The sequence below is a fragment of the Ranitomeya variabilis genome, chromosome 6, assembly GCF_051348905.1.
Source record: "Ranitomeya variabilis isolate aRanVar5 chromosome 6, aRanVar5.hap1, whole genome shotgun sequence".
Lineage (NCBI taxonomy): Eukaryota > Metazoa > Chordata > Amphibia > Anura > Dendrobatidae > Ranitomeya > Ranitomeya variabilis.
In genome coordinates this window covers 527,693,481-527,719,677 of record NC_135237.1, presented here as the reverse complement: position 1 = coordinate 527,719,677, position 26,197 = coordinate 527,693,481, and the positions used below count along the sequence as shown (strand labels likewise).

The 26,197-nt window shown below is 42.6% G+C and overlaps 1 protein-coding gene across 7 annotated transcripts in view; it reads left to right on the top strand.

The window, feature by feature from the left end:
• The window catches only part of CSMD3 (CUB and Sushi multiple domains 3), a 1,888,113-nt gene that overhangs the window by 1,491,302 nt on the left and 370,614 nt on the right, over positions 1–26,197 (top strand). For all 7 annotated transcript variants that reach the window (XM_077271102.1, XM_077271099.1, XM_077271098.1 and 4 more), the window contains 2 exons: positions 5,357–5,560; positions 25,765–25,889. In XM_077271102.1, coding sequence (XP_077127217.1) covers positions 5,357–5,560; positions 25,765–25,889 — 329 coding nt within the window. The remainder of the gene's footprint in view (positions 1–5,356; positions 5,561–25,764; positions 25,890–26,197) is intronic.

Below are 26,197 nucleotides of genomic sequence, written 5' to 3'. Positions count from 1 at the left end.
ATAACAGTACCATAAATAGTCACTAAACCTCACAAGACTTTGGGATGTGCATTTATCTTTGTTAATACCATAGGCAGTTAGTATTCTGGCATTCAAGTGGCAGTGAAGACATTTGTAGAACCCTGGTTCATTTGCCAGGGAGTATCAACATGAACACCAGACCTGGGTATTCCCAATGCTTTTGCTCAACTTCAGTGATACATGTTCCCTCCTAGTGATTGCTCTCAGTGGTAAAAACAAGATAATAATATTGTAGTTAAGATGCCTTTTAATGGCTAACAAAAATAAAATAAATGATGTTACAAAGCAAGCTTTCCATACGTCTTAGGTCTGTTCATCATGGTGTAACAAAGTATTTGAAGAAACACAAATATATACACCAACAAGTTAAGGCTGAGTCACACATAATGATATCGTTAACGATATCGTTGCAACGTCACGCTTTTGGTGACCTAGCAACAATCCCGCTAATGATCTCGTTATGTGTGACAGCGACCAACGATCAGGCCCCTGCTGGGAGATCGTTGGTCATTGGGGAATGATCAGGACCATTTTTGGTCACTAATCACCCGCTGTCATCGCTGGATTGGCATGTGTGACGCCGATCCAGCGATGTGTTCACTTGTAACCAGGGTAAATATCGGGTTACTAAGCGCAGGTCCGCTCTTAGTAACCTGATATTTACCTGGTTACCATTGTAAAAGTAAAAAAAAACCAGTACATACTCACATTCTGATGTCTGTCACGTCCCCCGGCGTCTACAGGGTTAAAACTGCTTTCGGCAGGAGCGCTGCTAATGCACGCGCTGCTGCCGAGAGCTTCCTTGCACTGACTGTGTCAGCACCGGCCGTAAAGCAGAGCATAGCGGTGACATCACCGCTGTTACTGCCGTCGCTGACACATTCAGTGCAGGGAAGCTCTCGGCAGCAGCGCGTGCATTAGCAGCGCTCCTGCAGAAAGCAGTTTTAACCCTGTGGATGCCGGGGGGGACGTGACAGACATCAGAATGTGAGTATGTAGTGTTTTTTTTTTTTTTACTTTTACAATGGTAACCAGGGTAAATATCGGGTTACTAAGCGCGGCCCTGCACTTAGTAACCCGATGTCTACCCTGGTTACCCAGGTGCTGCAGGGGGAATTCGGCATCGTTGAAGACAGTTTCAACGATGCCGAAGTCGTTCCCCTGATCGTTGGTCGCTGGAGAGAGCTGTCTGTGTGACAGCTCCCCAGCGACCACACAACGACTTACCAACGATCACGGCCAGGTCGTATCGCTGGTCGTGATCTTTGGTAAGTCGTTTAGTGTGACTCCAGCTTTAGAGGCATGGCATAATAAATGGACATTTAAATAAACAAACAAACTGATCTTAGTGAGTGAATCCTTAATTAGATTAGTGGTGTGAAAGTTTTATAGTCCCAGTAGTGATGTAAGATCAGACATCTGGTTCCTTCACTGTCTCTGGAGCAGATTCCTCAGATTAGGACTAAATGTCCTATTGGGGGGTCTCTATGTTGGAGAAACAGGGCAGAAACTGAGGGCAAGGATGAGGTCTCATTGCCACACAGACAAAGTAAACCATTGACCTGTGGCCAAACATTTCTGTGGTCCAGGACACAACATAAACAATATTAAAGTTGTCATATTAAAATGCAACTTCAAATGACAAAAAGATCAAAGGGTCTGGGAATACAAGCTTATTACAGTCTTTGATTCCCTCCACACAGGTAGCAGAAAAAAGGCAGTGATGTTTACCTCCGAGGCCTCCAAACAAATGCACTATCAGGATGCAGTGGACCCATGTAGTTAAGATGGCAGCAACACAGGTGCAAAAATCCAGATGAGACAACCACTCACGGCCTACCAATCCATGGAGAGAGTGGTTGCTTGGTGTATAAATGCACAATGAAGGCTTGTATACGGCACTGGTCACATACAGGTGATGCACAGCATCCAGATTAAAAGCCTATTAGTGACTCCCATACTATTCAATCAGGCGGGCTGCCCAGCGCTATCCAAATGCATCCCATGTGAACAGACCCCACAGTTTACAAGACCAAATAGGCTCAGCTGCACCATGAAAAATATAGTGCAGAAAATAAATATAAAAATATGTGAGGTGTTAGTCGATGTTATGGCCAAGATATGCAAGCTTGAGACCCGCACCAATGGTCCTCACCCTTGCGAGTCCTAACACTAAACAGCAAAACCACAAAATAAGGACTAAAAATCCTCCAAAAATTCAAAAACAGAAGAAAAAAGGCAGCGATGTTTACCTGCCCAAGCCTCCAACCAAATGCACTAACAGGATGCAGCAGACCCATATAGTTCACACAGGACAAAATCTGTCAGGAGCATTTATGGTTTACTAAAAAATCTGAGGAATCTGCTCTAGAGACAGCGAGGGCACCAGGTCTCTGATCCTACATGGATATTGGGACTATTAAAAGTTCACAGAGCTTAACTTAATCTAATTACAGATTCACTCTCTAAGCTCATTTTTGTTTATTTAAATGTCCATTTATTATGTCTTGTCTATGTTCTTTTTTTGTTTATATTTGTGTTTCTCCGGTACTTTGCTCTATCATGCCTGATGAAGAGACCTAAGAAGTTTTGAAAGCTTGCTTTGTAACATAATTTATTTTATTTTTGTTAGTCATTAAAAGGTATCATAACTACAAGACTATTATTTTGTTTTTCCCACTATGTGCAATCTTTTTTCAACTGGCTTACATGGTACCAAACCTATTTTCCTCCTACTGTTATTATGAGTTGCGATCTACCAAGAATTTTTGCTAGCAACATTTAGCAATGTCTTGGTGTGTTCTTGTCGGCAGAGAGACCATTATACCAGAATCCAATTGTAACTAATACTACGATCCCTATAGTTGTGACCTGACTTCAAATCATGACCAGTTGGGACCATTTCAAGATGGAAATTTTGAAACACTGGTTGATTAAATCTTTTGATTCTCAGCATCTGCACTTGTTATATTAGGACATCTTCATTCATCAGATCTTTTAAATATCCCCATTAAAATCTAGATAATGCTAACATTTTAAAAAAATCGCCATTTCCAAATAAATTGTATCGACCCTTTAATTTTGTAATCTTTGACAAAACAAGCTTCCGGTTATTTTGTTATGATCGGAAACTGCTTTGTATGTTATATTAGAGTACTACTTGGAAGTAGTAAAAGATAATGTGGCTATTGCATATTTATCTATAAAATGTATTTTCTTTTCATCACATTTTCTATAATGTTTATTCTGCAGTTATAAATATAAATTTTGCTGCTTTTATTCCAATATATGTCTATCATCATAAATTAGCCTTAGGGTTCCATATAAGTTCAGATACTCAGTACAGCATAAAATCTTGAATATTTCACTGTACATCATATGGCAGATATAACCTCCCAGAGACAGAGTGTTTCAAAATATATATAAAAAAATATCATTCTTGGAGAGATCCCATTCAATACTTTATACTTGTGGTTAGCAGCAATATAAGATTAAAATATAATATGAATATAAATATTACATTCAAAGTCCTATTTCTTTTATGAAGAAATCAATATAAAAATAACAAATTCCTCTTTATAAAATTACATTAAATTGTGAAAATAAATGTAAAAGTTATTTTGTAGAAATGTATTCTTTAACGCTAAAAGTTTATCTTTGTTCAGTGCTTTAATACTGTTTATTTTTTTGTTTGTAAAGCTTATGATGTTACTGGTTATTTGCCATATTACTAGAAAAGTTAAAGTATAGCAACATGATTTGATAGGTTATGGGAAAGCTGTAATTTAAAGACTATTCTGACAGTTGGTGAAAATTGCACTAATTTTGACAAGGAGAGGTAATTTTGAGAAATTTCAAAATGTGTCTGTAATACAGTCCTTTATATAATCATTGGATGTGTTTAATCACAAAAGCTCGGAGTTTATGTTTTAAAGCAAAGTTGCTAAAATGCGCAAAAATCACAGATAGATAGATAATAGATAGATAGAAAAAGTGCAGCACAATCAATAGCAAAATTAAAGATAGTGGATGCAAAGCCCCCCAGGTAACTTCAAACCTTAACAATATCCAGGCAAAAATAGAGGCAAAACTTCAAGGTAAAAAAAATAAGGGGTTTATTGACCCATTGTTATGGTGACGTTTCGTTCCATGTAAGGAACTTTATCAACCTTTATTTGAGCTTGATAAAGTTCCATACTTGGAACGAAACATCGCTATCACAATGGGTCAATAAACCACTCATATTTTTGACCTTGGAGTGCTGCCTCTATTTTTGCCTGGATAAATAGATAAATAATTATTGTAAAAGCTTCAGACATTGGTATTAAGTCTATGGGATTACCTATAAAATGGGGAATTTGTCAAGAACATTGTGCTTTCTCTTCAGCCTTGATCCTAAAGCACAATAAAGTAATGTATGCACGATTCTTTAAGAAACCTATGGGCATTAATAAGTTTGGTTCATGTTTTGGAGTGTCTCGCTGAAAAAAATGAAAGGGACACCAGTCAAGCGCTGACGTAGATTTCAATACCAATGTATGGTAGTTTTCTGGAATACAGTATAGTAATTGTGTTGCATGGGTAGGCCTTGTCCCTTTCCAACAGCACAAAGAATTTCAAAATTTCTTGCAAATACCACTTGCGACAAACTTGCACTTCTTGAAGCCACTTTTCTGGTGTAAATGGAATGATTAATTCCCTCCATAACGTCTAGCTAGAAAATGTTTATGAAAAATTTTAATTGTACAGAGAGTTCAAAAAGAGGTTAAATGTTTATGTGGTTAGGTTAGAATACTACTTTTCATTGGTCTTTTCTGCAATGAGCTGCCATTACCCATATCCGCATGCAGCCACTACATGAGTATTTGTGACCAATATGTTTGTTTAGGATGACCAATTTAACAATGCTCGCAAAAGTAGACAAACTAGACAATAAAATGAAAGTTTATTTTTTTTAGAAATAATCTTTGTAAATGCATAATATATAGAAGTGCTACTAATAATAATATAAAATTTAACCCTATCAAAAAAATGTTCTTTTTTAGTTAATAGTTCTTCTTTTTGTTCTCATATTAAGAAAACGTGTGTGGAACAATTAATGATGTTGTATTTTCCTTTCTAAACAATAACGGAAATAAAAATTAAGTCACAATCATTGTAACTACTACATCTTGAGCTATAATTTCAATTTAGACATTTAGATAAATTTTGTAGGATTTACCAAATTGTGACAAGCTTGGAGAAATATGTAGTCTAATTACAAGTAGAAATGTTTACAGAAAACTCTGCTATATCCATTGGGTTTATGTTAATGTTTCTAAATTACTGTTTCCAGCGGTCCCAAGGACGAGTGCCACCCAATGTAGTTCTGTACCGGAACCGCGTTTTGGAAAAAGAATTGGAAATGAGTTTGCCGTTGGATCTGTGGTTTTCTTTGAGTGCAATCCAGGATACATCTTACAAGGTTCTGTGGCTATTAGATGTGATACAGTTCCAAATTCATTGGCTCAGTGGAATGACACGCTGCCAACCTGTGTTGGTAAGTATCTAACAATAAAGTATATACTGAGAAGGATGTGTTAACCTGAAGCTTTGGTTATCAGAGAAAGTCTATTCAATCAGTACATCAAACAAGTTAGCTTTTAAAGTTAGAAGAAATAATGAGACATTTTTCCACTTGAATAGAATCCAGTCTATTGTCTGTTCCTCATTGTCGTCTACCGTGAAACAACCTACAACTGAACTAAAATGACCTTCTTTTTATCCTCCAGCTTTCTATGATTCACTTAACAATGTATGGCATAGGGTTAATATAAAAAGATAAAGTATCAAGACAAGATATTACGTTCTGTGAAATATCAACCCCTGTTCATTTGAGGACTTCTGAGATAATTAAGCACAAGTCCTTTCATAAAGAATCGTCTTCTGATATTATAACTAAGATGTCATTTTAGTTGATTTTTCCATGTATCTTTTTCTTGATTATAGATTAATCTCACGAGTTTATTATACTCTGGGTGTCACAGTTACTACATTTAATAGGAAGCAAAAAGAAATTTATCTCCGAATGTGTCATAACTCATTAGCGAAGACATTCTTTACAGCATAGTAACAGATTTCCAAGAATTAATATGTAAAAAGGATAGTGCTAAACAAAACAAAGAATCTTAATACAGTAGGGAGGTTCCATACCAAAAACTACCACCCTTTAACTCTGGAGGTTCAAAGAAATAAGCAAGTATATTTTAAGCTAAATAAGCTTTCTCTGAATTTCCACCAAAATTTGAATTGTAATCATCCATCCCATTGCTGGATTCCTAGGTTCTGGAGAGGTTAAAATAACAATAAACTATGATACTCACCATATCTGGACCCACATCATACCTGTACTGGTATTGCTATTCCCTGCCCTGTTTACAGATCCTCTTCTGTTTGGTCTTCACATCCCTTTAGATCTTACACTAGGCACCACCACTGACTAAACCTCATCAGTCACATGGGACGCAACACATGTCAGCGATATTTGTAGAATTCTATTTGACCATGTAGAGCATGTAACATGTCATTAATATCAATGATTTGTGTCATGCCCCATATGAATGCATGGGGTCTAATTAGTGGTGGCATCTTCAGAATGAGGGAGAAGAACACAGTACAGGAATTCTTCAGAGACCTGGGTGAGAGGTATGAGAGGGAGGTATGGAGAGTTGAGTATAAGAGTTTCTTTTTCCTTTAACCTCTTCACTTGATTTGCACCAAATGTGTTCAATACAAGTCGAATACTCCCCATCCTAATTGAACAAATGTGCCAAATCAAATTTTGTCCATGATATTGTCTTCTTCTATAGTAGATATCTGACATTTTGATAACTATTTAGTAGAGGAGGGAAGTGTGATCTCTGATTATTCCTCACAATATCGTGAAGAACTAAAGAAGTTATTTTATGCATTTGCTCTCCACAACGTAGAATTAAGCAATGTATCTGGTATGATCTTTTTAATGAACCTGGTGATGAACATACCTCTCTGAATACATCTTTATTATACTGTTCAATCATCATGTACTGTATTTAAACAAAACTCTTCTGCTGGGCTTGGATTCTGAAATATAGAGATTTGTCTACTAGGATATTCTCTCTACAGAACTACCTCATATGTTGTTGCCATGGAGAAACAACTGTGGGCACATTGGAGTTTTTTTTACATGTGGTCAAATAATCAAAATGAAACTCAACAGAGCCATAATTATTAGGAAAGAGGTGAAATCAAAATAATCTCTGATGAGCTCATTATCTCATCCATGTCTGATGCCAAAAAAATTGAAAGTTAAGGAAGCTTTAATCTGTGATTGCAATATTATCTTTTTTTATACATACATATATAATATAAACAACTCTTTGGTTTTTTTTAAAGCTGTACATCTTATTATCTTATGTTACTTATCTTGGGATGCATGAACTGCAATGAAAGAAACTGAATGACTGGGGACGATTAAATCAACTGAAAGCAAATTGAACTTATTTTGAATTTCACTAAAAAAATTGCATTTATCAGAACCTAATTTTTTTAATATTCAAAACAAGCTGGCGCCATTTTGCTCTACTGTTTTGAAAGTTGGAAACGGACCATAAAACAAATAAAAACAGATTATACTCACTTCATTTCTCCTTAGTACTGGTGGTGGCACAACCTGCTGCTTAGTCCTGCACTAGCTAGCTTCATATTTGACCCTCATTTCCGTCCTCACTTTTTGGCACCTATGGCACTGACTAAGCCTCAAGTGTAAGAAAAAAAGGCAAGATAGAAGCTCATCATGCTTGCTTTGTCATATGGATAGTTGGGTAACTTTAAACTGGTGGGTGCTGAATCCCGCTGGTGAAGCACAGCAACAAAAGAAAAAGTAGGGGTGTAGCACATCCATCCATTAAAGTAAAAGTCATTTATTTAAATCCAAATTTAGTGGATCCACACAAGAGCATTAAAATCTGATGCGTTTCTGGTGAAAAAACCCTTAGCCCTATGACTAATGGTGTTTTTGCCAGAAATGCATCATGTTTTAAGTGTTTTTGTGTGGATCCGGTTAGATGTGCTACACCCATACTTCCTTCTTCATAAGCCTCAAGTGATGTCTCATCAGACCTAGTACCGGAGGTGCCAAAAAGTAAAGAATGCTGAAGATGGACAAGAGGACTGCAATCATTGGGAAGAAGTGAGACATTAGAGGACTGTGTGGGGGACTTGCAGCACCAGGATAGTTGTTAGGTGAACAGAATGTTTTCGATTTTTTAACTCTTCTGTAAAATATGCTCTTAGGTCTGAAACAACCTTTGGCAGTAATAATTGGTTTTTCTCAGACATACCGAATTAGAGTAAATCTAGTGAATCAAATTTTGGCCGATATGTTTATCTGTAGGAATGACACATTTGTATATTGTAAAAATTCCCCCAATCAAATTTCCTTAGCTAAGCTGCTTGACCCACAGGGAGTGTGACATGGGGAATAGGGGTTCATTTTATTCACAATTAAATTTTCTACAAGCTTTTTCGTAACCCTCCACAGTGTTAGCATTATCTCCATACCTTTGGTAGAGCCAAATAATCTTTGCATTTCAAACCACTCAATCTTTTTCTTCCTACCACAAGCAAGACGGGAATGAAATCATTCAATATATGATGTACTGCTTTGTATAATGAAATGAAACAAGAGTCTCAAATCCAATTATTTATCAATCCGTAGATAATATATGCAGTTAGGATGAGATTGAGCTTGATCTGTGTTTTAAATGAAGTATAGAGGAGCCCATATTAAATTGCTTGGAGTCTTGGGTGTCCTGAGATTATTTTACTTACAGATATCAGTCATCAATCATCCCGCCCAGCCATTGCTGGTAATTACTTAAACATTTTAATGTCACTGATTTTATATCTATCCAGTCTCCTACTGATGTGATCAATTATGCATGGCACAAGACATTACTGCTGTAATCTTTACAGGGTTAAGTCGCATTGTTCTACATATTCCTGCAGTCTCTCCGCATTTAAGAAACACTTCTAAAGGAGTTGATAATGTTTTTCTAAGGCAGTGATATATTGCCTCCTAATGATAATGGCAATGCAACACATCAATCTTGTTTTTTCAGACTAATGCAGGAAGGCAGAATATCTGTGACTGGGTACGACTCTGCATCTTGCCCCTTTTCTATATTTTTCTCTATCATGATGGTAATAAGTTGAAATATATTGTAATCAAGATGGATTTTTTCATCCTCATTTAAGTTGTATACTTACTACATTGATTGCGATGTTATTTACAATATGGAATGTCATTACTTTACCTTTTAGATGACGTATAGCAATTTTCTCAGATGCAATATTCATTAGGTCAAAGCTCCAAGAAAAACATATTGACCATGTTTTGTCAAGTGGAGAGCATGAGGGGTAGTGCATGCTACATGTAAACTTAGCTGCTCATGGTTTAACTGGGTGATAAGGTGCAATGACCTTTACATCCCAGTAGTCTCAATAACTCACATTCTGCCTGAGATCATTTTTCCCTTTTCTTTATATCAATTACAACCTATCATTTATTAACATTCTATTTCAACAAAATATCCTAGGTAAAGAAAATCTGAAGCAGCACTATATTAGCAAAGGGTGCAAATCCTAGGACTTAAATCAAATCCACACTAGATATGATGCCAAAAATGGCAGCACTTCAAGATTCAAGTTAAAAAAAAAGTTGGCCACATGGTGTTAGGGTTGGTGGATCGAACTAAAAAGGTGAAGTGAGATCGCAACCCGGGGTCCACCGTGTGTTAGGAGTCGAGTTTCCTCTGCTGCACAGGGGGAATCTCGATCCGTGTCTGCTGCGGTCTTCCATTCTGCATCGGCTGCAGTGGAGCCTGCTCAGCGGAGACGTCGGTCCCAGCGTCTCACTGAGACTGATACTGTGCAAAGGGTTACTGCTGCCTCTCCAGGCTCTGCTATTGTACCCTGCACTGATCTGCGGCGAGCAGGCTTTTCTGGGGCTAAGTCTTGCTTTGCACACACTGAGCATGCCCAGGGTAAGATCTCTCAGTGGACATCAAGGGTCACATGCTCAGGTACTGCAGCCAAATCTATTGGTCCTTCTAGGAAGGTCCTGTAGGTGCGCAGGCTCTGTAGCAGCCTTTCATTGGTCCTTCTAGGAAGGTCCTGTACGTGCTGCAGCTATTTAAGGCTCACATGGCCGCATGGCCATGCGCTAGAATCATCCTAAGTTATGTGCTTTGCGCCAGTGTGGTCATGTGTTTGTATGTGTTCAGGGACCCGGCTGAAATAAGCCCCTAGAATGCTGGCACCTCCGGCGAGGAGTTTTGTGTGCATGCATGACCACTGACTGCTCTCATTTGGGTAGTTAGCTTGTGCCTCTGTGAAAGTCTAACAGGGCACAGAGCTTTGCTTTCTTGGCCGCTCTGTGAAGCTAACAGAGCTGGTTCATACCGCTATATAGTGCCGCCAATTACTTAGCAGCAGGTTCTTTCCTGCACGGTGGATCCCGGGTTGCGAACGCACCAATCCCATCTAATAAATATATTCGGTGCATTCCGCCAATCCTAACAGTATACTAGCTCCTGGATCTGGCTAAGTAATGGCGGATGAACAGCGATTGCAGGGGTACATCCAGCTGCTGGAGGGCCGGTTGGCATCTCTTGAGCGTGCAACCTCGGCGGTGGATGTTACCGCAATAGCTGTTCAGGCTGCTAGCGTGGCTGCAGCAGCTTTACCCACTGACACCTCTGTTCCGACCTTATCTCACCTCCCATTGCCTGAGAGATACTCTGGGGACATTAAGTCCTGTAGGGGTTTCATGAGCCAGTGTGGTATACACCTCGAGCTCCTGGCTGCACGTTTTCCCACAGAGCGGGCAAAGGTGGGATTCATAATCTCTCTCTTGTCGGACAGGGCGTTGGAGTGGGCTACGCCGCTGTGGGAGCGCAACAATCATGTGGTGCGGAGTTTTCCTTGGTTTCTGGACACTCTGAAACAGGTCTTTGTAGGACCTCAAGTCACCCATGATACAGCGCTCCAACTGTTGGCTTTGACTCAGGGTTCAACCATGGTCAGCCATTTTGCGGTTCTCTTCCGGACATTAGCGTCTGAGTTGGAATGGCCAGATAAAACCCTCATTCCCGTATTTTGGAGGGGGCTGGCTGACCATGTGAAGGACGCTTTGGCTACTAGGGAGATTCCCACCACACTGGTGGAGCTCATAGCTGTATCCACTCGCATAGACCTTCGTTTTCAGGAGAGAAGGTTGGAGCGAGCCCAGTGTAGGCAGAGGTTTCAGCTGGCTCCCACCTTCGCCTGACCTCTGGAATCTCCAGTCCAGGCGTCCGAGTCACATGAGGCCATAGAGGTGACACGAGCAGGATCCAAGTCCCAGTCCGCTCGTGCACATAAGGTCTGTCATGTTTGCCGGCAGTCTGGACATCTTGCCTCCAAGTGTCCTCAGTGGTCGGGGAAACATCAGCGTCTAGTGGCAGTTGGAGGAGTGTTGTGAACTTTATTTTTGGGCTCCCTCTTGTGGTCACAAGTGGTACTGTGTGAGTGCTGTCTTTGGGTTCCCTCTGGTGGCTCTTTGTGTCATTCTGCAGGTCTGAGGCTGGTTCAGCTGTCTCGTTATCTGTTAGCTGGTTTCCTATTTAGCTCACCTGGACTTTCAGTGGTTGCCTGCTGTCGATGTATTCAGTGCTATTTTGATCTCTCCTGAATCCCTTCGTTATCAGTCTCGCCAAGAGAAGCTAAGTTTTCTGTTTGGTTATTTTTTGCTCATCAGTGTTCAATATGTTTCTTGGTTATTTATTTGTCCTTGTCCAGCTTGCTAATATGTGATTTCCTTGCTTGCTGGTAGCTCCAGGGGGCTGAGTTTCTCCCCTCACACCGTTAGTTGGTGTGGGGGTTCTTGTATTCTCAGCGTGGATATTTTGTATAGGGTTTTTTACTGACCGCACAGTTCCCTGCCTGTCTTCTGCTATCTAGTATTAGTGGGCCTCGTTTGCTGAATCTGTTTTCATTTCTACGTTTTGTATTTTCCCCTTACCTCACCGTTATTATTTGTTGGGGGCTTCCTATATCTTTGGGGTCAATTCTCTGAGGCAAGTGAGGTCTTACTTTCTCTATAGGGGTAGCAAGTTTCTCAGGCTGCGTCGAGACGTCCAGGAATTTAGGCACGTTCACCGGCTACCTTCAGTGTGTTTGGTTAGGATCAGATTTGCGGTCAGTCCAGTTACCACCTCCCTAGAGCTCGTTCTATGTTCAGTAACTTAGCTAGTTCATTCTGTGATCCTCAGCCACTTAGGATCATAACAGAGGAGGTACACTAGACACGGCAACGTTTGCCTCAAAGTTGTCCTTCAAGGGGACAATTACCTTAGGCCCATCCACTCTTATGGTAAAGCTATGCGTGGACTCTGGGGCGGAGGGTAATTTTATGTCATCCGCTTTCGCCCAACGTCACGCAATACCCCTGGTTATGCTCGCCAAACCAGTAACCGTTCGAGTGGTAAATGGGTCGACACTACCCTCACAGATTACCCACCAAACCATTCCTATCACGCTTTCTGTGTCTCCATCACATCAGGAGATTATCTCCCTATTAGTCATTCCTGAGGGAATTGATGAGGTCCTGTTGGGGATACCATGGCTACACTATCATTCTCATATAGAGTGGTCCTCAGGGAGAATTTTGGGATGGAGTAAATCCTGCGAGGGTGGATGTCAGAGGGAGTGCATTCAGGTTGCTACAACACAGGTACCCACAGATCTTTCCTCTCTCCCCAAGCACTATTGGCCCTATGCAGACGTGTTCTCCAAAAGGGCTGCAGAGACCCTTCCACCTCACCACCCCTATGACTGTCCTATTGACCTTTTGCCTGGTGCTGAGCCTCCCCGGGGTCGAGTCTATCCGTTATCTCTCCCGGAGATGGAGGCAATGTCTCATTACATCCAAGAGAAAATGGCAAGAGGATTCATTAGGAAGTCAATGTCACCTGCAGGGGCTGGGTTCTTCTTTGTACAGAAGAAGACTGGAGACTTACATCCATGCATAGACTACAGGGGTCTTAACGCCATCAAGAACAAGTACCCATTACCCCTGATATCTGAGCTTTTTGATAGGCTATGGGGAGCAAGGGTATTTACAAAATTAGATCTGCGGGGTGCCTAAAACCTGATTCGCATCCGTGAGGGGGATGAATAGAAGACGGCTTTTAACACCAGGGAAGGGCACTATGAATACCTGGTGATGCCCTTCGGGCTCTGTAATGCTCCAGCCATTTTCCAAGACTTTGTGAATGACATTTTCCGGGATATGCTCACCACCTCGGTCGTAGTCTATCTGGATGATATTCTAATCTACTCTCCAGATATTGACTCCCATCGGAGAGATGTTCGCAAAGTCTTCGACCTCTTACTGGCAAAATCCCTCTACGCCAAGTTGGAGAAGTATGTGTTTGAGCAGGAGTCCTTGCCTTTCCTTGGTTATATCATCTCTGCCCAGGGTTTGGCCATGGATCCTGCCAAGCTACAGGCTGTGATGGACTGGCAGGAACTTCATTCTCTTAAAGCGGTGCAGCGCTATATATAGCGTCTGTATATATACTTGGTATATATACAGACGGCCCAGCAGCTGAATTCTTGCCAGGCTAGATGGTCCCTGTTCTTCTCCCAGTTCCATTTTACTCTCCATTTTCTCTCCGGGGAGAAGAACATTCATGCCAGCGCTCTCTCCCGCTCCGTAGTGTCATCTGAGGAGGAGGAGCCTCGGCTTATTGTCCCTTCTGAGAGCCTGAGAACTGTGGCTCCGGTTTCGCTAGAGTCCGAGCCCTCGGGCAAGACTTTCATACCAGCGAATTTGCGACCGGAGGTACTCTCTTGGGCTCACTCGTCCAGAGTGGGTGGACATTTTGGGACCAAGAGGACATCTGAGCTTTTGGCGAGGATGTACTGGTGGCCGCATATGGCCCGTGACATCGGGGACTATATTCGGGAGCGTGTCTCCTGCGCCCAGAATCGGTCTCCTCAGCAACGGCCTGCTGGGTTACTTTACCCCATGCCGGTGGCAGACAGGCCCTGGGAGATGGTTGGGATGGACTTCGTGGTGGGCTTACCCAAGTCTCGTAGCTGCACCGTTATCTGGGTAGTCACCGATCATTTTTCAAAGATGGTGCATTTGATGCCGCTTCCACGGTTACCTTCTGCACGGGCCTTGGTGGCGTTGTTCATAAAACATATTTTCCGCTTACATGGAATGCCTGATAAAATTGTCAGCGACCGGGGCATCCAGTTTGCGTTTCGGTTTTGGAGAGAGCTCTGCCATTTACTCAGCATAGAGCTGAATCTCTCCTCTGCATATCATCCCGAGATGAATGGGTTGGTAGAGAGAACCAACCAGACTCTGGTGACATACTTGCAACATTTTGTCTCTGCTAGGCAGGATGACTGGGCATCTTTGCTACCTTGGGCGGAATTTGCCTTGAACAATGCATGCATGTCGCTGTGCTCATGCCCATGTCATCCACCAATTCTAGGGTGGCAGACTGGGCGGTGGGGGCACGTGACATCTGGGACCACACATAGGATGCCATCCGGGCCTCCAAGGAGAGAATGAGGGTTTCGGCTGATACACACCGGCGCCCCGCTCCGACCTTTGCTCCTGGCGACTTAGTGTGGCTCTCCGCCCGTAACATCAGGCTGCAAGTTGAGTCCACAAAGTTTGTGCCTCCCTACATTGGCCCGTTCAAGGTTCTGGAACAGGTCAACCCTGTGGTCTACCATTTGGCCATTCCTCCACGCCTTGGTATCACCGATACTTTTCACGTTTCCCTCTTAAAGCCCGTTCATTTGTCCCAGTTTTCTGAGTCATCTGCCGGGACATCAGGTTCATCCATGGATGAGTTTGAGGTGAATGCTATCGTGTGGGTGCAAGGTGGTACGTGGCAAGAAATTTTATCTGGTGGACTGGAAGGGTCACGGTCCAGAGGATAGAACCTGGGAGCCTGTGGAGCACATTCGGGCTCCACTGCTCATTGCAGCTTTTGAGCGTAGAGAGGCTCAAGGAGGGGAGGCCCTAGGAGGGGCGGTAATGTTAGGAGTCGAGTTTCCTCTGCTGCACAGGGGGAATCTCGATCCGCTTCTGCTGCAGTCTCCCATTCTGCATCGGCCGCAGTGGAGCCTGCTCAGTGGAGACGTCGGTCCCAGCGTCTCACTGAGAATGATACTGTGCAAAGGGTTACTGCTGCCTCTCCAGCCTCTGCTATTGTATCCTGCACTGATCTGCGGCGAGCAGGCTTTTCTGGGGCTAATTCCTACTTTGCACACACTGAGCATGCCCAGGGTAAGATCTCAGTGGAGATCAAGGGTCACATGCTCAGGTACTGCAGCCAAATCTATTGGTCCTTCTAGGAAGGTCCTGTAGGTGCGCAGGCTCTGTAGCAGCCTTTCATTGGTCCTTCCAGGAAGGTCCTGTACATGCTGCAGCTATTTAAGGCTCACATGGCCGCACGGCCATGCGCTAGTATCTTCCTAAGTCATGTGCTTTGCGCCAGTGTGGTCATGTGTTTGTATGTGTTCAGGGACCTGGCTGAAATAAGCCCCTAGAACGCTGGCACCTCCGGCGAGGAGTTTTGTGTGCATGCATGACCACTGACTGCTCTCATTTGGGTAGTTAGCCTGTGCCTCTGTGAAAGTCTAACAGGGCACAGAGCTTTGCTTTCTCGGCCGCTCTGTGAAGCTAAGAGAGCTGGTTCATACCGCCATATAGTGCCGCCAATTACTTAGCAGTAGGTTCTTTCCTGCACTGTGGGCCCCGGATTGTGAACGCACCAATCCCATCTAATAAATATATTCGGTGCGTTCCGCCAACCCTAACACCATGCAGAGCTGTTAAACCGCAGCTAGTGAACAATGGCGGAAGCGTGTAGCAAGCGATCTAGAAAGCACACAGGGTTAAATGTCACCCTGTGTGAACAGAAAGTAATTACCCAGCTCTGTTAGCTTCACAGAGGGGTAGAAATAGTATGGCGCAGCTAAATGCCATGCTAGTGTAAAAGGCGCTATATGAAATCTCCTGTTACTTCACATGCGAACTTAGATGAAAATAGCATACCTAGATGGGTTTTTTTAATGACCAGTGGAAGATAAAACTCAAGAACTCGAGTGGATTAAGTTACAATAGATTCATTGAGTCACCTCTGAAATGTAGAAGCCTACCGTACTCTAGAATAATTAACACTAATGTCAAATATAACATTCTATGTGAAGGCAAGAAATAAAATGTAGCATTTTTGATTTATATATTTGGTTGCTAAGATATTTTTAAGTTATGTTTTTTTGTGCTACAAACAGACAATTGACATAGACCTGAACAAATCTATTCGATGATAAACACATTCTTCATGAATTTTTAGAAATTTGCAAAACTAAGCAAATTTCATCAATTTGCCATTTACTTCACACAAATCACCTAAAATGCCTTCTGCCATTGCAAAAGACTGAATTAGCTAGAGAAGAATCATACAGCCAGGGAGGGTTCTGGTAATAAACATTTAAAAAAAAAAACGAACAAAACAGTTCTAGAATTTTACAAAAAGTTCAGATTCGCCTGAATCTGAATTCTTATGATTCACTTTGTGGCCACTCTCAATTTTGCTGATTTATAGAGTGCTGGGAAAAAGGTAAAAAATAAAATAATACTTGAGTACTCATTTGTCCTGTCCCCATTGCCCTAGTCTGGTCCTTTGCACAGTTCTCTGCTTTCTCTTCTTTTCTTCTGTATTAATGTCATCTTCTGGACCTGGGCTTCCCGCACTGAGTTGAGGTGCTGACTAGTCTTTGGGAAATACATATTGTGATATCAGAGTCCCACTTAGTGCCAAATGCCCTGGTGCAAAGTGAAGATGGAAGAAGAAAACTTTGCATGTTGTCCAGAAAATAAGATGCTTGCGGGAGCTGCACAAAGAACCCTATGGTGGGCTGTCACGGTGGGAAAAGTTAGCTACAATATGAGTATTAATTATTTTTAAATTCTACCTTTATCCTGCTGTGAGATCTAGAAAGTCCCAACAGTATAATAAGAAGCATTCAATTCACATTCAATAGAATTGATGCAAATTAAATTTCCTGACTGAATTTTGGCACATTCGCTTAAGAGTAATATCTCTGAATGCTGTTAACAGTAGTTAAAATTTCAGTAGAAATAAAATAAAATAAAAACAAACGACAAAAAATAATATATATCAATATACCTAACTTTAATACTTACAAAATCTTTATATGATTCAACCGCTAGGGAGCAAAACTTGTGCCCAAAATGACTTTCTTTTACGTCCTTCTCAAAATGCTCTATTTTTGTTTAACCTTACTTTTGCATGTATGTAACATCCATGATACTTCATTTTATTATATATTCTTTTTAAAGATTTTAGGAATTCATAGAGTGACCAGCAAGATAAAAAATGAATTAATTCAGGCTAAAGAACACGTAACACTCAAAATTCTCCAATTAGGTCGTGAGAATCTTTACCTATGGAATAAACTCCAGAACTGATGTAGTAATGCTCTGGAGATACATAGGAAATAAACTAATTAAAATATGCCAAATATATTCTGTTGATTAAAATGCCCAGATATCTCAGGAGTGCAGCTCAGAAGTCTTTACTGTTATTTGTAGATAATGAAATGTTATCAGGAAAAAAACATGAAATTAACCAAACTCTAATGCTTTCCATTACAGCTGTTATTTTTGCATACAGTATCATTATCCCGGTGAATGTGGTGTTAACATCAAGCAAAGATTACCTGTTACTGATTAGGCAGTTTCCTTAGTGACTTTGTGCAGATGGTTAACTGCTCTGCTTAACATCCCAGGGAAACATTTGATTTTGTTCAGGATAAGTGCAGAAATAAAGGGAAAGTTCCAGAATATGGATTATAATACAGACAAGGAATACCAACAATAGCAATGAGATTGTAAACACTCATAAAATAACATCTTGATTATTTGCTGCGTTATATAAATTAAAGTTCCCAGAGAGTGGCCATATTGTACACTCTTCCTTCTTGCGCTATTTGCAGAGTATAATAATAATCTTTATTTTTATATAGCGCTAACATATTCCGCAGCGCTTTACAGTTTGCACACATTATCATCACTGTCCCCGATGGGGCTCACAATCTAAATTCCCTATCAGTATGTCTTTGGAATGTGGGAGGAAACCGGAGTGCCCGGAGGAAACCCACACAAACACGGAGAGAACATACAAACTCTTTGCAGATGTTGTCCTTTGTGGGGTTTGAACCCAGGACTCCAGCGCTGCAAGGCTGCTGTGCTAACCACTGAGCCACCGTGCCGCAGAGTATATGCATGCACTTTATGCAGCAATTGATACAAATTTTGCACAAATTATTATGAGCTATGGTAGATTGGGTGGTGAAGTTTATTCCTCTTCGACAGATTATGAAGTTATAGCTAGGGGTGCTACATACAAAGACCTATTTACAGTAGATGTATTGTGTTTAACCCCTTTACCCCCAATGTGTCCCTATTACTGCTTCTGATATCCCAATACTGAGCCGCTGCTGCTGTATGTGTCCCTATTACTGCACCTGATACCTCGATACTGAGCCGCTGCTGCCATATGTGTCCCTATTACTGCTCCTGATACCCCGATACTGAGCCGCTGCTACCGTATGTGTCCCTATTATTGCACCTGATACCCCAATACTGAGCCACTGCTGCCATATGTGTCCCTATTACTGCCCCTGATACCCCAATACTGGACTGCTGCTACCGTATGTGTCCCTATTATTGCACCTGATACCCCAATACTGAGCCACTGCTGCCGTATGTGTCCTTATTACTGCTCCTGATACCCCAATACTGAGCCACTGCTGCCGTATGTGTCCCTATTACTGCCCCTGATACCCCAATACTGAGCCACTGCTGCCTTATGTGTCCCTATTACTGCTTCTGATACCCCAATACTGAGCTGCTGCTGCCATATGTGTCCCTATTACTGCACCTGATACCCCAATACTGAGCCGCTGCTGCCGTATGTGTCCCTATTACTGCCCCTGATACCTCAATACTGAGCCACTGCTGCCGTACGTGTCCCTATAATTGCACCTGATACCCCAATACTGAGCCACTGCTGCCGTATGTGTCCCTATTACTGCTCCTGATACCCCAATACTGAGCCGCTGCTACCATATGTGTCCCTATTATTGCACCTTATACCCCAATACTGAGCCACTGCTGTCGTATGTGTCCCTATTTCTGCCCCTGATACCCCAATACTGAGCCTCTGCTGCCGTATGTGTCCCTATTACTGCACCTGATATCCCAATACTGAGCCGCTGTTGCTGTATGTGACCCTATTACTACACCTGATACCCCAATATTGAGCCGCTGCTGCTGCCATATGTGTCCCTATTACTGCACCTGATACCCCAATACTGAGCCGCTGCTACCATATGTGTCCCTATTATTGCACCTGATACCCCAATACTGAGCCACTGCTGCCGTATGTGTCCCTACTACTGCTCCTGATACTCCAATACTGAGCCGCTGCTACCGCATGTGTCCCTATTATTGCACCTGATACCCCAATACTGAGCCACTGCTGTCGTATGTGTCCCTATTACTGCCCCTGATACCCCAATACTGAGCTGCTGCTGCCATATGTGTCCCTATTACTGCCCCTGATACCCCAATACTGAGCTGCTGCTACCGTATGTGTCCCTATTATTGCACCTGATACCCCAATACTGCGCCGCTGCTGTCGTATGTGTCCCTATTACTGCCCCTGATACCCCAATACTGAGCCGCTGCTGCCATATATGTCCCTATTACTGCCCCTGATACCCCAATACTGAGCTGCTGCTGCAGTATGTGTCCCTATTACTGCACCTGATACCCCAATACTGAGCCGCTGCTGCCATATGTGTCCCTATTACTGCACCTGATACCCCAATACTGAGCCTCTGCTGCCTTATGTGTCCCTATTACTGCACCTGATACCCCAATACTGAGCCGCTGCTTCCGTATGTGACCTTATTACTACACCTGATACCCCAATACTGAGCCGCTGCAGCTGTATGTGTCCCTATTACTGCCCCTGCTGTGCGGTTCTGTGTGCCCTCTAAATTCTTAAGCACCCCTCTATAATATAGCAATGCCAGGTGCAAGTGACCTCGAAAACAGTGCCCATATTTTGCCCCCTAGAAAGTAGTATTGTCCTGTGTGCCCCCTTGATAGTCACAGTAACCTGAGTTCCCCTATAACAATAAGGGCCCACTTTACATATAAAAATGTCCCGAGTCTCCCTCTGTATAGCTCACCTATACACAGTATGATGCTCTCTTATACACAGTATACTGACCCCTTAGCAGCCTCCAAACTGTAATCCCCACAATGTATGATGCCCCTCTAGATGGCCTCCATATAGTATAATTCACCAGATCATCCTCAATATAGTATAATGTACCAGATAGTCCTCAATATAGTATAATGTACCAGATAGTCCTCAATATAGTATAATGCACTCCCATAGGCATACTCTATATTGTATAGTGCACCCCCCATAGGCAGACGTTATAGTACAAGTCAGCACCCATAGGCAGACTCTGTAGCATAAGGCAGCACCCCATAGGCAGACCCTGTAGTATAAGACAGCACCCCCATAGGCAGACCCTGCACTACAAAGGCAGCACCCCTATAGACAGACCCTGTAGTATAAGGCAGCACCTCCATAGGCAGACCCTGTAGTATAAGGCAGCACCCCCATAGGCAGACCCTGTAATATAAGGCAGACCCCCCGTAGGCAGACCCTGTAAAATAATGCAGACCCCCCAAAGGCAGACCCTGTAGTATAAGGCAGACCTACCCATAGGCAGACCCTATAGCATTAGGCAAACCCCCATAGGCAGACCCTGTCATATTAGGCAAACCCCCCATAGGCAGACCCTGCAGCATTAGGCAGACCCCCCATAGGCAGACCCTGTCATATTAGGCAAACCCCTCATAAGCAGACCCTGTAGCATTAGGCAGACCCCCCATAGGCAGACCCTGTAGTATTAGGCAGACCCCCATAGGCAGACCCTGTAGTATTAGTCAGACCCCCCATAGGCAGACCCTGTAGTATTAGGCAGACCCCCCCATAGGCAGACCCTGTAGTATTAGGCAGACCCCCATAGGCAGGCCCTGTAGTATTAGGCAGACCCCCATAGGCAGACCCTGTAGTACTAGGCAGACCCCTCCCATAGGCAGACCCTGCAATATTAGGCAGACCCCCATAGACAGACCCTGTAGTATTAGACAGACCCCCCTTAGGCAGACCCTGTAGTATTAGGCAGACCCCTCCCATAGGCAGACCCTGTAGTATTAGGCAGACCCCCCATAGACAGACCCTGTAGTATTAGGAAGACCCCCCATAGGCAGATTCTGTACTATAAGGCAGCCCCCCTTAAAAAAATAAATAAATACTCACCTCTCTTCTTCCTGGTTCCCGCGCTGCTCGGAGCTCCCGCTTGTCTCGGCACTGGGCAGTGACTCATCACGCCTGCTGTCAGCGTCACCAACATCAGACCCTGACAGGGGGATGATGGTAGAAGGAGCACAGCGCTCCTTCCCTCATCATTGCGGTCAGCTGTATCAGCTAAATGCCGGTACAGCTGACCCTGCGATGGCAGGTTGGGGGCCCACTGCTGGCACCGTGCCCCCCGCCTGCTCAGGGGCCCCATAGCGGCCGGCAGCAGAGCAGGGAGATCGATTTTCCCTGCTCTGCCACAGAAGGTAGCTGTATTAGCATGCTGCATGCGCCAATACAGTTACAGTAGCGTAGCTCCAGGTGGTCCCCCTCAGAGCACCGGGCCCAGGGCACCCGCACCCTCTGGCCTCCGGTAGCTACGCTACTGGTAACAGGAGAAATTGGACCTTAAAAGTTTTTGTCCAATTTGTCTCGAGTATGCTGATACCCCATATGTGGGGTTAAACCTATGCTTGGGCACACGGCAGAGCTCAGAAGGGCAGGAGCACCGTTTTACTTTTTCAGCCCAGAATTGGCTGGAATTGAGATTGGACACCATGTCGTGTTTTGGAGAGCCCCTGATTTGCCTAAACAGAATTGGGGGGTTTCTACTAACTCCAACCCTAACCCCAACACACCCTTAACCCTAATCCCAACCTACCCCTAATCCCAACCCTAACCATAACCACACCCCTAACCCAAACACACCCCTAAACCTAACCACAACTCTAACCCCAACACACCCTTAACCTCAGCACACCTCTAACCCTAATCCCAACCATACCCCCAATCACACCCTTAACCCTGACACACCCCTGACCCTAATCCCAACTCTAACCCCAATCTCAGCTGTAAACGTAATCCAAACCCTAACCCCAACTTTAGCCCCAACCCTAACCATAACTCTAATGGGAAAATGGAAATAAATACATTTTTTTATTTTATTATTTTTCCTTAACTAAGAGTGTGATAAAGGAGGGTTTGATTTACTATTTATAGTGGGTTTTTATGTTTGGCAACTGTGGCACGCTAAAAGATGCTTTTTATTGCAAAAAATAGTTTTTGCATCATCACATTTTGAGAGCTATAATTTTTCCATATTTTTGCCCACAGAGTCATGTGAGGTCTTGTTTTTTTGCGGGACGAGTTGACATTTTTATTGGTACCATTTTCGGGCACATGACATTTTTTAATCACTTTATATTACGATTTTGGGAGGCAGAATGATCAAAAACCAGCAATTCAGGAATTTCTTTTGGATAGGGTGTTTATACCATTCCGCGTGTGGGAAAATTGATACAGCAGTTTTATTCTTCAGGTCAGCACGATTACAGTGATACTTCATTTATTTCATTTTTCTATGTGTTGGCTCTATACAATAAAAACTATTTTATATAAAAAATAATTGTTTTCGCATCGCTTTATTATGAGAGCTATAACTAGTGCTGTATGGCAGCTCAATTTTTGCAGGACAAGATGACGTTTTCAGTGGTACCATGTTTATTTATATCTGTCTTTCTGATCACGTGTTATTCCACTTTTTATTCAGCAGTATGATGATAAAGCATTGTTTTTTGCTTTGTTTTTTACTTATTTTTTTTACGCTGTTCACTGAATGGGTTAACAAGTGTGACAGTTTTATAGGTCGGGTCGTTACGGACGCAGGGATAGCAAATATGTGTACTTTATTGTTTTTTTTTTATTTTCATAAAGAAATGTATTTATTGGAACAATATTTTTTTTTCTTTATTTAGGAATTAAAAAAAAAATACTTTTACACATTATAATATTTTTTTTTAAACTTTTTTACTTTGTCCCCGGGTGGGACATCACTATATATTGTCAGATCGCTGATCTGACACTTTGAAGAGCACTGTGTCGCATCAGCAATCTGACAGGCAGTGCAGGAGACTTGCCGGCGCCTGCTCTCAGCAGGCACTGACAAGCCACCTCCCTGCAGGACCTGGAAGGACCCTGCTGCCATCTTCGATCAGAGGACCTGCTGGGAGGAGAATGGAGGAGACCCTTGTAACATCGCAATCACATCGCGTTGTTCTGAGGGTCTCAGGGAAGCACACAGTGAGCCCCCTCCCTGCGCGATGCTTCCCTATGCCACCAGAACACTGAGATCTTGTTTGATCTTAGTGTTCTGGGGTTACAGTGCCGGAAGCGGTCAGTGACCGCACCTGACACATAGTGCCGGATGTCAGCTGTGAGCGTGGCTGATCGCATATGACGTACTATCCCGTCGATGGTCATACGGGTCCGGGTCACCTCGACGGGATAGTACTTCTCATGTCAGAAAGGGGTTATTGTTCTTATCATGCCATTTATAGGCCTACTGAAGTATAATGGAGCTGTCATTAAATCTGTCATGTGCTAATCCTGTACAGCAAAGCTATAATGGAACCACAGCAACAGGAAGCATATGAGTTGTTGTTTTTTTTAAATAAGATACTGTAAGTTAGTGCCAAAAAGGGAAATATATATAATTGAAAATTAAAATTAAGAAACAAAAAACCCTCTGATAGGCTTTTCTCTCCAAAGACATTTTTTTAAAAAATCCAAAAGATATAGCAGCAATGCTGAGGAATTGGTGCACAGGATGCCTATAAGTTCAAAATATGGATCAACAGGCAATTATACACTGTGGAGAGGTGTGGAGCCATTATAATGTATGTAGACCCTTTATGGACGACTGTGTGGAGGTGACATTTTGGGCATCACACTGTGTTGGGTCAGCATACTTTAAGGTGGGGTACAGTAGGGTCATCATGTAGTGTTGGAGAGAACTGTGGGGGAATTCACTGTGGGTGTATCTTATAGTGTTTTTTGGGCACTTTTGTTTGCATCATACTTTGTGGGTGCAATGAAAGTGGAATCTAGGGCATCAGTAGGAGGAAAATTATCCCTGATCCTTGTGGTATCAATTTTACCAGTACTGAAACTTGTGGTCACCACTGCTCCCAGTATTGATCCTTGAGGTCCCAATTGCTCCCGTTAGTGAACCTTATGGTCACCACTACTCTCAGTACTGATCCATTTGGTCCCCACTGCTTCCAGTACAGATCCATGTGGTCATCACTGCTCCCAGTACTGATCCTTGTGGTAGTCACTGCTCCCAGTACTGATCCTTATGGTCCCCATTGCTCCCATTACTGAACCTTGTGGTCACCACTACTCTCAATACTGATCCATTTGGTCCCCACTGCTTCCAGTACAGATCCGTGTGGTCATCACTGCTCCCAGTACTGATCCTTGTGGTAGTCACTGCTCCCAGTACTGATCCTTATGGTCCCCATTGCTCCCATTACTGAACCTTGTGGTCACCACTACTCTCAATACTGATCCATTTGGTCCCCACTGCTTCCAGTACAGATCCGTGTGGTCATCACTGCTCCCAGTACTGATCCTTGTGGTAGTCACTGCTCCCAGTACTGATCCTTATGGTCCCCATTGCTCCCATTATTGAACCTTGCGGTCACCACTACTCTCAGTACTGATCCATTTGGTCCCCACTGCTTCCAGTACAGATCCTTGTGGCCCCCACTGCTGACTTTATGCCATTTAGAGAATGTACCATTTACAATGACTCTTTGTTCCTGCCCCTTAACCAGTTTTCTACCCGTGTACATATAGTTCCCCTTAGTCCCTGCTAAGATTTGCACCTATTACCCAGCATGTACCTTATGTTAGACACAACTTATTTTTCATGAATTTATGCTCGTTGTCAGTCTTTTTATTAATTTTATTGTTCTTTGAAATATGTTTTCGCAGATAATTTCTTATAATGTTTTGCACATCACTTTTACAGGTTATTTACAGGATTTTACAGTTAATTAAACTTTCACAGTACATATTAAGTCTATTGTAAATGGACTTTGTCACCAGAGTCAACTTTGGACATCTGTTCGATTGTTGAGTTGAGATGTTTTGAATGTAGAGGGAAATGTTATTTAGCTGACCTCTGATTTTGGAGCATAATTGCACCTTTAAGCGACTCATACAACTGCTAACCTTTATTCGTACATGCCACACAGTATAAAGTTCTTAGCTGTATTGTATGGTTCTACTCAACTGTCACATTCTATTATATACTTTACACATTGTACGAAATAGTAATACGTGTCAGCTAATACCATATATACATTGTCTTCTATTTTCTTTTTCATTCTAGTGCCCTGTGGTGGAATTTTAACAAAGCGGAAGGGGACTATTCTGTCTCCTGGCTACCCTGAGCCATATGACAACAATTTGAACTGTATATGGAAAATCTCTGTGCCGGAGGGAGCAGGCATTCAAGTAAGATCATAAGATATTCTCAAGCCCTTGTCATATTCGTTTTCTTAGGAAGACAAGAAAAAAATGTATTGAAGTCAATGAAGTGATATCTATAGTGTAAGGATTCCAATGCTTACAGTATGGCAGCAGATACAGTACATGGTATTATATTGCTTGTAATTGGACCTTGTTTTAAAAATGAAAAGGGAATTTATCACCACTCACCAGGTTTTTGCTACCCCATCTCAGACAACATGATGTAGGGGCCATGAATACAGCAATACATCACTTACTAAGCTGCTTGCTGTCATTTTGATAAAAATTATTGT